We start from the raw sequence: 12,251 nt of genomic DNA, 5'->3' as shown, positions 1-12,251 counted from the left end.
GTCATGTTCCCACGTCAGTAGAAGAATGTCTGAGCAGAAGTGCCGTCATTCATTGCATAATGAATTATAATCCGATTTCTTGCTGTTCACCGACAAGGATTTGACACCTTCATGGTATCAAATCCTATGAAATTTTGATATGACTCAAATTCTGATATGCTACCCTGTCAAAAACTCACATGTTTCATTGGGCCAAAAAAATTTGTAATGGCTGTGTTGCAGTAGAAAACAAGACACAAACATCATCCACAGACCAATGTCACTGATGACAACATTCAGGCCATTTGTGATCTACTGAAAGGTGACTGCTGCTGATATTGCTTCCAAAGCGAGCATAATAGTAGGGTGTGTGCATACAATGTTATCAGGAGCTCTTGGATAAGTGTCGGCGAGGTGGGTTCCTTGTCTTCTCAATATGGCACAGAGAACTTCTGAATTGCTTTGAGAAAGGAGGCATTTTTGGATCATATTGTGTCCTGCAATAAAATGTGAGTCTATCACTACAGTACGAAAAGCAAGAGAATAAGTATGGTGTAGAGAAAAAAAGGGGAGGGGCACCAAAGAAAACCAAGAAACACTTGTCAGCTGGAAAAGTTCAGGTGATAGTGTATTGGGATACAAAAGGCGTGGTGCTGACTGTTTTGCTGCATGAACGAAGGATGGTAAATGTGGCATACTACTGCCAGTTGTTGGATGGCATCAGGGCTATTTATTGCAACAAAAAATACTGGCAACTGATTCGCAACAACCTCCTCCACAACGCATGGCCAAATACAGCAGCTCAGACTCATGATAAAAATTCATTGAACTCTTGAACACCTACTGTATAGTCCAGATTGTCACTGTGTGATTTCCACATGTTTAGTCTGCTGAAAGAAACTTTAGGAGAGAAAAAATTGAAGATGATGCTGCAGTCGAGAATTATATGCACAACTGGTTGTTGGGGGCAGCCACCTTGTTTATTTGATAATGGGATCTGAAAGCTATCTATCTGATGGAGAAAATGTATTTCAGTTAAAGGAAAGTATATAGAAAGATAAGGTAATTTATTTCTGACATCAGTAAAGCTATGTAAGTAAACAAATTCTGATTTACATCTAAATGACCCTTGAACTTCCCTCATAATAATGTGTATTTGAGCCAAATTTTTGTAACGCTTTCTTTCATCTTTATATTATACCGTAATTGCACTTAAATTCTATAATTTGGGATTTATAAACATTTTTTTTTTGTTTTTATATCATTTATTGTACATATTATGGAAAATAAAAACAAATCGACAAACAATAACTCATTTATTATGATAAATTCTTCACCTTCATGAACACATACAGATTAACTAATGATATTAAAAATTAACTGATTTACTATTAAAATAATCATGATAATAATAAAATAACAAAAAAATAAACTGGTTTTTTTACAAGGAAACCAGACAATATCCTTCATTCTTTGGCTGCCTTAAAAACAAAACAAAAACTCATTAAAAAAAACAATATAATATTCAATTAATATATTTTTCAACAAATTCTAATGAAATTATTCTCTTAAAAAAAGAAGAAAACAATAAAATCATAATAATACTATATATTATATACAAATGAAAAAATGGCAGCACTTATTTTTTCCCTCCTTTATACAATATTAATATCTCAAGTAACATAAAAATAGGATAACAACTAAATAACATAAATATAAATGAAAACAAAGTAAAGAAGCAATAACACTGATCATTAACTAACAGACGTTAACAACTTAATTAATTACTTATATACAATATATAAAATCGTAAAACAATACAATAAAATAAACCTCATCAATATTACTGTTAGTAAAATCTTAAATAATAATTTCTAATTAAAAAGAAGAAAAATAGGATTTAAAAATGAGTAAAACAAAGTTTAATATTCTATAAAATATTTCCAGTGATTATCGAGATTACTTTTAATAAATGTTAAATTTTTGTAACTGTACATAATTACATTACACAGTTTGTATAACAATTTTTTACCATATAATACATGAAACCCCCTACAGTAGATAACCAATCTTAAATAAAATCATTTCTTGGAAGCAATATAATTCTAATATTAAATTAAACCTTTAAATTCCCCAATATTATTTGGATAAAATTCTTTTTAAAGACTTCAAAAATTATAAAAATTAATCTCCAAAGTAATTAATATTCTTTCATTAAAAGAACTACAGGCTAATTTAACAGCTGAGAAAAATGAATTAACATAATATAATTAGTATTCTGTTAATAATAAGTTATTTTACATTATAAATAATCAACATTATTTAATATCAGAGTAATATATAGTAGAGTAAAGGTTGCAGAATTTTTTTAATTAGCTAGTAATGTAATATATAAACATTATCTTTCTTGCAGGAAAAATTTACTACTACTAAAGACGTATGTCTATTAGTAGACATCTAGTCTGTTAGTAGAAAGAAAAAGCCATAAAATAAAGCAGCTTGCTCAAATAACATCTAAAATGAAAAAAATAAAGAATATCACAATTAAATTTAGTTTAAAAATATTAATAAATTATTAAGTGACATGGATGCAACAATAAACAGCTATTTATATTTAATAATCAGCTATTAAATGTCCACTAATCCTTCAGATACTCCTACTTCAGATATATAAAATCAAAATATAATACATTACTTCAAATATGATAAAGAAATCAATACATTTTTTTTTATAGCCACAGGTTTTTGTTAAGTGGTTATTTGTTCAGAAATTTACTCATTTACTAAAATCTAAATACAGAAATCTACATTACCTCTTGATGATTTATTTATTTTTAGCAGCACTAGTTTCTCTTTGATAAAAAAAAAGTATAATTCTATTTAAAAATGGTACTCTAGTTGCATTACTACAGGACTGCTGTATCTCATTAACCACCTATCATCTTTGATTCATAAAATCCAATTAATAAAAATTTATATAGTTTAATTAAATATTATATATCTTAAATTTACTGATATTCTTCACAGAGATACAATTTTGAAATAATTTTCTCAATAACTGTAAACAGCCTTAAAAAAGTCTCATTGTACAAAAAATTTTTAGTTAGATGACAATTACATTTCAATCAAAAGAAATATGAAAAAAAAATACTCATGAATTTTTTGAGACCAGTAGCAGACCTTGTTGCTGTATTTTTTACAATTAATGCATGCTACAACTGTGAATTTTTTTTAATGTTTATAATAATTCTCATGCTATAAATTTATTATGGCAGAGTGTCTTCTTTTTCAGAATGTGCTTCATAAATAGATCAAGATAATTGTTAGAGTAAAATATTTGCTAAAAATATATTTTTAAATTTTGACATTTTTCTAAATCAGCATTTTGTTTTTTAAGAAAGTTATTTAGTTTTGCTGCTATCTATAAAGAAAAATTAAACTTGACTACTGCTGTTATTGTTGTCAACGGAATAAAATAATGTCATAGAACACAATTATATTTTACTTCAAAAACAACATTTTTAGGACAGCTCCACCCTTCAATGTGAACAAATGATTTAAGTTCCTGTTTTAATCTCTTTTATATTGATTCACATGAATGTATTTATTAATTCTAATGATTATCAATGCTAATGAGTTCACTCATTTGCTTACTTTGACAAGTATGACGTTGTGTGAATTAAGCATCTGCTTTTTTGATGAGTCTTGCTCATCACTGTATGCTTTGTCAAATTCATCTAACCATTACATATTTTAAATGGATATAACTTAAGGTAGCTCTGAATACTACCACTTGACAAATAAATTAATCCTGTCATATCTATTATAATTATTATCTCTACCGCATGTGTTTTACAGTTTGTTTACTAATAATTTATGTAAGTTCATATGTAATTAATTGATTATTTATTTATAAAAAATTTTCCATCAATATGAACTTTCCAATTCAAAATTAATTAATGTAATGAAGAAACCTACTTAAAATGAATGAATTAAAGCTACTGAAAAAAATATAAAAGTAATCTCATAAAAAAAGCATTAAATATCTCTTGAAAACTATGTTTCTCATAATTTTTTAAATCCATAATTTAATTTTATTCAACAGAAAAAACTGCTTTTAATTTTTCATTAATTATTTTTATCGTTAAATTTAATAAGTGAACGGGTTGAACATAAAAATTGATTGTAAGCAATCGAAGACTATTTTTATCAGATTATCTAATTTTTTAAACTTGTAATTATAAAAAATTATGCTAGAAAAAAATTATTTCTGTAATTTTAATGGCCATAATATAAGTATTTAATTTTCTAAAATTTATGAAATATCAAGTCTAAATGAAATATCAAAAGCCTACATTGTCAGATTATTAGTATTTTGTAGGTACTCTCCTGTAATTGATTATCAATTCATATTAAAAGATTTTTTAATGTTATTTAATACCAAATTAACATTCTTTTATATAAGTCAACATATGCAGCGATCTGTTACTTAGTAAGTAATTTGACTTGTATAATAACTAGATATGTTTTATACGATGCAAAATACAAAATCATTATATATATTATCATTTGAGAATTTTACTGACAATTAATTTTAACAATCGCAAAGCGATATAATAATATTTTTGCAATTAACATAAAATTTTCAATTATAAAAATGGTTTAGTACAAGAATAAATATAGTAGCAAATATTAGAGCAAGTGGGCTGAAGTTAAGATTAGGTGAAAGCAAGGCGTTTGTGAATGGAATTGGTTAAACAATTCAAGTTGCTACTACTGTAACATTTTATATGAGTATATTCTTCTATTTTGAAAATTTGTAATAAATATAGTATGCTACTGTTATTAGTTGCTAATGCCACAATTACTATAATGACATTACTTGATGAAGCATACTAATTTATATTACATTCATACTATCTCTATTTTAACCGATTAACCTATCTGCAGTCAATTTCCAGCATTCATTAGTTATTATATGCACGCAAGCATAACGGTAGCAATAAAATAAACAGCGGGTATGTAAAATTACGGTATGGTTTCTAAATACTTAAATATCCAAACAAAAGATAGTAGAGCCACGATACCTGCAGTGAACAACGAAAATAGTTATGAAGAGTGGAGTGGATTTTGGATATACAGCAAATCAGCTATAATAATGCAACTGATAGTGCTGTAGTCAAGATTTGGATGATTCAGTTTGATTTATTAAATTTGAATTGATGAGTATTGTTTCACTACACGATTATTACGTGTATTTTTAATAAAAAAACAAGGTAGGTTTTTAACTGAAGTTTTCTGCTGAAAAAAAAATGCGTAGAGCATTACCCACTAACATCAGAATCAAAAGTACTTTCTAACTATATCAACAATGATGAAAAAATTCAGCATAACTTCCCTGAGGAAATTTTACTAGATGGACTAAGCACAACTAGAAAGAAATACCTGTATGAAACAATCAGACCATACTGTACAGATAATACAAAGATAATCTTTATCCAGTGTCAGAAGTAATGGAGCGAGCAATCGGAGATAATTTATAAAAACTTGTTGAATTACATCTACTAATACATCTTATCTTCCTACCAAATATTTAAGAAAAAATGTCCTAACAGGATAAAAAGTAGAAGGCAATTACAGTACAATAAACAGAAAAAAATATAATGTAGTTGGCAAATAATGTAAATATATTTTAAATCATTAAATCAATTATTAGAGTAAGCCTTTATTAGGAGAGTGTTATTTTCTAAGTAACAATACAATAGTTATTCTTTCATAATTTCTAAACTCTATAAAAATTTGCATTCACATCATTGATATCACCAAAAAGAAAATCAGAAGATGCCTATCAGATATTATTCCTATTATATAATTTAATCAAAAACTTTGTTAATTTTTAAACTTTCCATGCAAATTTTATTTTTTCAATGGAGCTATTTTACTTAATTAAAAAAAAAAAATCACATAAAATTTAGTTTTAAAGATAGAGAATTGAAACAAATAATAAAATGTTCATAAAAAAGCTTTTAAAGTATTTGGAAGTTAAGGCAAGTTTCCTTATGGAACATCACATATGTAATTTCCACAGCAAATGGAGACAATGACTGCTAAAACCACCAAAAATCACACCTTTAGACTTCAGAGTATCATTTCATATAAATAATAATAATAATAATAAACACTTGAACAAAAATTTGCATGGAGACAATTAAAATTGTCATATCATATGTGCTATATGTGTGGCAAAAACTTTAAATGTCTGCACGTTAAAGATGTTAAATGTAACTTCCATCTTTAACATGCAGACATGTTATACATGCCAAAAAATTTGTTGAATTGTTTTTTTCATTTAACATGTAATTGAAATGACTATAAATAGTTCTGAAAACCAACCGTGATTTTACAGACACACTACAATATATATATAAAATACACCTTCACTTTTCTATAAATACTTTTAAAATAACAGAAAATTAAATCAAACACACACATATACGCATGACAATCAAGTGCCTTAAATAAAAAAAAAATTAAAAAAAATATCCAATAAGTATTTAAAATGTTGTATAACAAAAATCAGCTAAGAGATTGTAACACATACCTAAAAAAATTTATGAATATTTATTGAGCAATAAAAATTAAAAAAAATTGATGATTATCAATTTTTATATCACTCATACACCATAATTAAAATTATCTTATTTTTTAAAATTAAGCTTTTAAAAATGAAATTATTAATTATTACTGTTAACACTACTTCAAAATCAAATTTGTAAAATTATTATCAAATTGATATAAAAATACAATATATTTAAAAATGTAACAAAAAAAAGTGCAGTTTACCACATAGTCACTTTCTTACAGTATAATAAATTATTTAAGAAATAAATAACAGATACGACGAAAACATTTTTTCTTTAATCCATTATTAATCTATAGTCATAAAAAATTATTTTTAGATAACATATGCAATATTAGAGTATGGTACTATGTGTCAGCCAGCCAGATACTATAATAAAAAGCATAGTAAGAAAGAGTCACCAGCAGGTAGCTCGTTGTCCTACATTTTAATTTCAACTAATATATGACATTTATTTGTAATTTCATTCTTTATCGAAAACAAGTAATTATATATACCATTAACTCCAAATTATTTCCTTCAAATTAATATTTTTTCTAAACAAAAAAAAAGAAAACTACAGATATCTAATTGAAAAAAAAAAAAAAATGGAACTAAAGTACGGAATGCAAACATCATTACAAAACTACAAACAATAGCGATTGTTATAAAGGTAACTGAAACAGTTTATTATATATAATAGAGAACTACTGTTTAAGTACAACAGAATACTACACCGGCCAATACATACACTACTTTGGAAATGATGCGCATTACAGTGGCACTAAACTGTGTCATCAAGATAAAACAGATATCAGTAAAACCTTTGTCAGATTAAACAGCTTCATCCCAACTTCTCTTAACACATAAATAAAGTATTTAAAGAGTTACACAATTATTTATAGAAACAATTTTTTTTTTATTGAAAAAAAATATATACCGGTAAATAGTATTTAAAAAATATTTTGTTTCAAATTAAATAAATTTTTCACCAAAAAAATTACCTTACCAAGGCGATAACTACTTTTATCGTAAAAAATCATACATCACTAATGTACGATTAGTACACAGATCGCATTCAAAATATCTCATTTGTACTTCAAAATGAATTACATAAAAATTCTTAGAATAAAAAGTGTTCACATAATATATCAATTTTTATCAGTTCAATCTATATCTATCAGAAAAAAATGTTTCCATGGCAAAATGGTATTGTTTCTTCTTTCATCTGGAGATCCATGCTCACATTCCAGTCAGGCATGGCAATTTTCACACACTATAAACTTTCGTACTTCATTCCTACTTGTAGGGTGGCTGTAAAATGTCTGCTAAATTCCAATCATCTACCCCCGTAATCTAGTAAAAATGGACATAAAAAAGATAACAAAAGAAGGATTTGTCTAAAATAGTGATGATTTAAACAAAAATATTAATTGCAATAACATTAGGAGTTAAGGGTTACAATATTATAGTTATTAATTACGTATTACAAAAATAGAAAAAATTAAAAAATAAAAATAATTTTTCTTTGTTTAAAATAAAATACTATCTAAAAATAAAATGACTTTTTTATATGTATTTATAGAGAATATTAAATTTGATTATAGTAAATTAATATTTATAAATAAAATGCTCAATTATTATTTTTTAATTAGCATTTTTAATTGTACAATAATTATCACTGCTTAACTTAAATTGATAATTACTGTGTATAGTACTAACTGGGATTTGAATTTGAACCATGTGATGATGTAGATTTAGATGTGACTGAGGCAGCTGCTGCAGCTTGAGCTTCAGCTGGAAGTTTTCCAGGATCAGATAAAATATCAGTAGATGTACAAAGATGTCTTAGTGCATTTAACACAACTGATAAAAAAAAAACAAACAATTATTAGCATGAACAAATTTTAATGCATATTTAAAAAAAAAAAAAACAGATAAATTTTCTAAATATACATGATGTACAAAAAAGAATATCTGGGTTTTAAGGTTATTCAATATCTCTTAAATCTGACTTACAGTAATGAATCACAAATAAAATGAAAGAGTAATTCTTCAAGTTTTTCCCTACAAGCATTCAATGTGGTTATCTTTCATCAGATGCACAAATTCAATCGACATGAAAACTTGTCCCATATTTAATCAGCATGTCTGGAGTAATGGAAACAAGAGCTGCTTATATCCTGTACCTCAAACTGAGTAGATCAGAAGGTAGTAGTCGCACATAAACAAGATCCTTTACAAAACCCCTAGGGAAAAATCACATGGAGTCAGATTGTATGACCATGGTGACCACTAAAAACAAGCTCTGTCGTCGCGTCCAAGCTAACCAACCCAGAGGTCAGGAAAACATCATACAACTGATCCCATGTAGAGCTATGCCAATGAGAAGACTCAACATCTTGTTGCCATATAAAATTCTCCTGTCCAAATTGCAGTTAAGGAAAGAGGCAGGTACACAGCATATCCAAATAAGCAACTCCTGTTACACTTGCGACATTGAAAAAGAACCACCCATTAACTTGTTGGTGAGATATTGTACAGTAAACATTTAATTTTGAGGAATCTCTTTCACATTGTAAGGGTTCATGGAGATTTTCTGACTTACAGATACAAACATTATGTGTGTTAACTTCTTCAGTAAGATCAAACGTTGACTCATCACTAAAAACATTATTAAACGAAAGTTGTCCCTTTGATACTGCAACATTTCCATTTCAAAGTCGCCACGTATAGCACAGTCAGTAGGCTTTGAAGTCTGTAACATCTATAAATGGTATGGATGCATATGTAAGAGTTTCCTTAAAACATTCCACAATCATCACCAGTATTGATACATCATGGCCGAATTTCTGAACAGATTTTTTTGGACTACTCAGAAAAGACTTCCTGACAAGTTCAATATTTTCTTCACACTCTCGGTCGTTCCTTACTCTTCCTCTTGCACAGACATTCAAATGTTTCACACTGATTATGTCACAGAATGTTAAAAAGGAAATTCTTAAATCAGCAGAAGCAAACTTAGGCGGAATAAAGAGAACCAGTAGAAAACCTTGGGTTTCAGACGATATATTGCAGCTGATGGATGAACGTAGAAAATATAAGAATGATAGTGATGAAGAAAGTAAAAGGAACTATCGGCAATTAAGAAATGCTATAAACAGGAAGTGCAAACTGGCGAAAGAAGAGTGGATTAAAGAAAAGTGTTCAGAAGTGGAAAGAGAAATGAACACTGGTAAAATAGACGGAGCATACAGGAAAGTTAAGGAAAATTTTGGGGTACATAAATTAAAATCTAATAATGTATTAAACAAAGATGGTACACCAATATATAATACGAAAGGTAAAGTCGATAGATGGGTGGAATATATTGAAGAGTTATACGGAGGAAATGAATTAGAAAATGGTGTTATAGAGGAAGAAGAGGAAGTTGAGGAGGATGAAATGGGAGAAACAATACTGAGATCTGAATTTAAGAGAGCATTAAAAGATTTAAATGGCAGAAAGGCTCCTGGAATAGGCGGAATACCTGTAGAATTACTGCGCAGTGCAGGTGAGGAAGCGATTGATAGATTATACAAACTGGTTTGTAATATTTATGAAAAAGGGGAATTTCCGTCAGACTTCAAAAAAAGTGTTATAGTTATGATACCAAAGAAAGCAGGGGCAGATAAATGTGAAGAATACAGAACAATTAGTTTAACTAGTCACGCATCAAAAATCTTAACTAGAATTCTATACAGAAGAATTGAAAGGAAAGTGGAAGAAGTGTTAGGAGAACACCAATTTGGTTTCAGGAAAAGTATAGGGACAAGGGAAGCAATTTTAGGCCTCAGATTAATAGTAGAAGGAAGATTAAAGAAAAACAAACCAACATACTTGGCGTTTATAGACCTAGAAAAGGCATTCGATAACGTAGACTGGAATAAAATGTTTAGCATTTAAAAAACATTAGGGTTCAAATACAGGGATAGAAGAACAATTGCTAACATGTACAGGAACCAAACAGCAACAGTAACAATTGAAGAACATAAGAAAGAAGCCGTAATAAGAAAGGGAGTCCGACAAGGATGTTCCCTATCTCCGTTACTTTTTAATCTTTACATGGAACTAGCAGTTAATGATGTTAAAGAACAATTTAGATTCGGAGTAACAGTACAAGGTGAAAAGATAAAGATGCTACGATTTGCTGATGATATAGTAATTCTAGCCGAGAGTAAAAAGGATTTAGAAGAAACAATGAACGGCATAGATGAAGTCCTACGCAAGAACTATCGCATGAAAATAAACAAGAACAAATCAAATGTAATGAAATGTAGTAGAAATAACAAAGATGGACTGCTGAATGTGAAAATAGGAGGAGAAAAGATTATGGTGGTAGAAGAATTTTGTTATTTGGGAGGTAGAATTACTAAAGATGAACGAAGCAGGAGCGAGATAAAATGCCGAATAGCACAAGCTAAACGAGCCTTCAGTAAGAAATATAATTTGTTTACATCAAAAATTAATTTAAATGTCAGGAAAAGATTTTTGAAAGTGTATGTTTGGAGTGTCGCTTTATATGGAAGTAAAACTTGACGATCAGAGTATCTGAGAAGAAAAAATTAGAAGCTTTTGAAATGCAGTGCTACAGGAGAATGTTAAAAATCAGATGGGTGGATAAAGTGACAAATGAAGAGGTATTGCGGCAAATAGATGAAGAAAGAAGCATTTGGAAAAATATAGTTAAAAGAAGAGACAGACTTATAGGCCACATACTAAGGCATCCTGGAATAGTCGCTTTAATATTGGAAGGACAGGTAGAAGGGAAAAATTGTGTAGGCAGGCCACGTTTGGAATATGTAAAACAAATTGTTAGGGATGTAGGATGTAGAGGGTATACTGAAATGAAACGACTAGCACTAGATAGGGAATCTTGGAGAGCTGCATCAAACCAGTCAAATGATTGAAGACAAAAAAAATTTGTCATTCAAGGGATCACAATTAAACATTCTAAGAAATGCATATTGAACTGTAACTACAAATCCACATTAGCAAACTGCAAAACACAGAAGGCTTTCTGTTTAGGAATTGTCATCTTTGATACTGGTGCTGTCAAGTGGAAAGATAGGGAATCAATCTACGGCCATACAGGCAAATAAAATATTTTTCATGCTCTTTGATTCTAGCCTTACACTGTACACCTCACTCAAGAGAAATTATATAACAAATTAAAATTTAAATATTCTTTTTCGTATAAAAAAGAATATTGCCGTTTTTGAAAGTATCAAAGTAAGTAAAAAAAAATAGTCTTTTACCATCATAAATTGAAAATATACATATGAGTATAGACTTCAGAGGAGTACCTGATACAAGTTTAGGATTACCAAACAAATTTTTTTGCTTAATTGTTGATTTTCAAGAAAATCCATTTTTAGTTAGGTCAAATTAAGAAAAAAATACCTTCTTTTACATACATATATAAGTATTCTTGTAATCCCGAAACAGATATTATTATTAACATACAGTAAAATTTTACTGTTCTATAGAGGTATTTAACATCAGAGAACCCCAACATGTTACTATAGTGGATCTGTGATTATTGAAATATATTTGTTTAGGTTTAAAAGTTATAAAACCATGTGATAATTTACAGAAGTTAAAATTTGCATCA

The 12,251-nt window shown here is 28.4% G+C and overlaps 1 protein-coding gene across 3 annotated transcripts in view; it reads right to left on the bottom strand.

Moving 5' to 3' along the window:
- Nucleotides 1-1,281: 1,281 nt before the first annotated feature.
- Nucleotides 1,282-12,251, bottom strand: part of Mondo (MLX interacting protein mondo) — a 284,390-nt gene continuing 273,420 nt past the window's right edge. For all 3 annotated transcript variants that reach the window (XM_075364989.1, XM_075364990.1, XM_075364991.1), the window contains exons 16-17: nucleotides 8,321-8,464; nucleotides 1,282-7,954 (exon numbers count right to left, since the gene is read on the bottom strand). In XM_075364989.1, the coding sequence (XP_075221104.1) occupies nucleotides 7,938-7,954; nucleotides 8,321-8,464 (161 nt within the window). In that variant the 3' untranslated portion in view covers nucleotides 1,282-7,937. The remainder of the gene's footprint in view (nucleotides 7,955-8,320; nucleotides 8,465-12,251) is intronic.

This window comes from Lycorma delicatula, chromosome 4, assembly GCF_047948215.1.
Source record: "Lycorma delicatula isolate Av1 chromosome 4, ASM4794821v1, whole genome shotgun sequence".
Lineage (NCBI taxonomy): Eukaryota > Metazoa > Arthropoda > Insecta > Hemiptera > Fulgoridae > Lycorma > Lycorma delicatula.
Note: the sequence above shows the minus strand (reverse complement) of the source record. Positions and strands in the feature narration are given on the sequence as shown.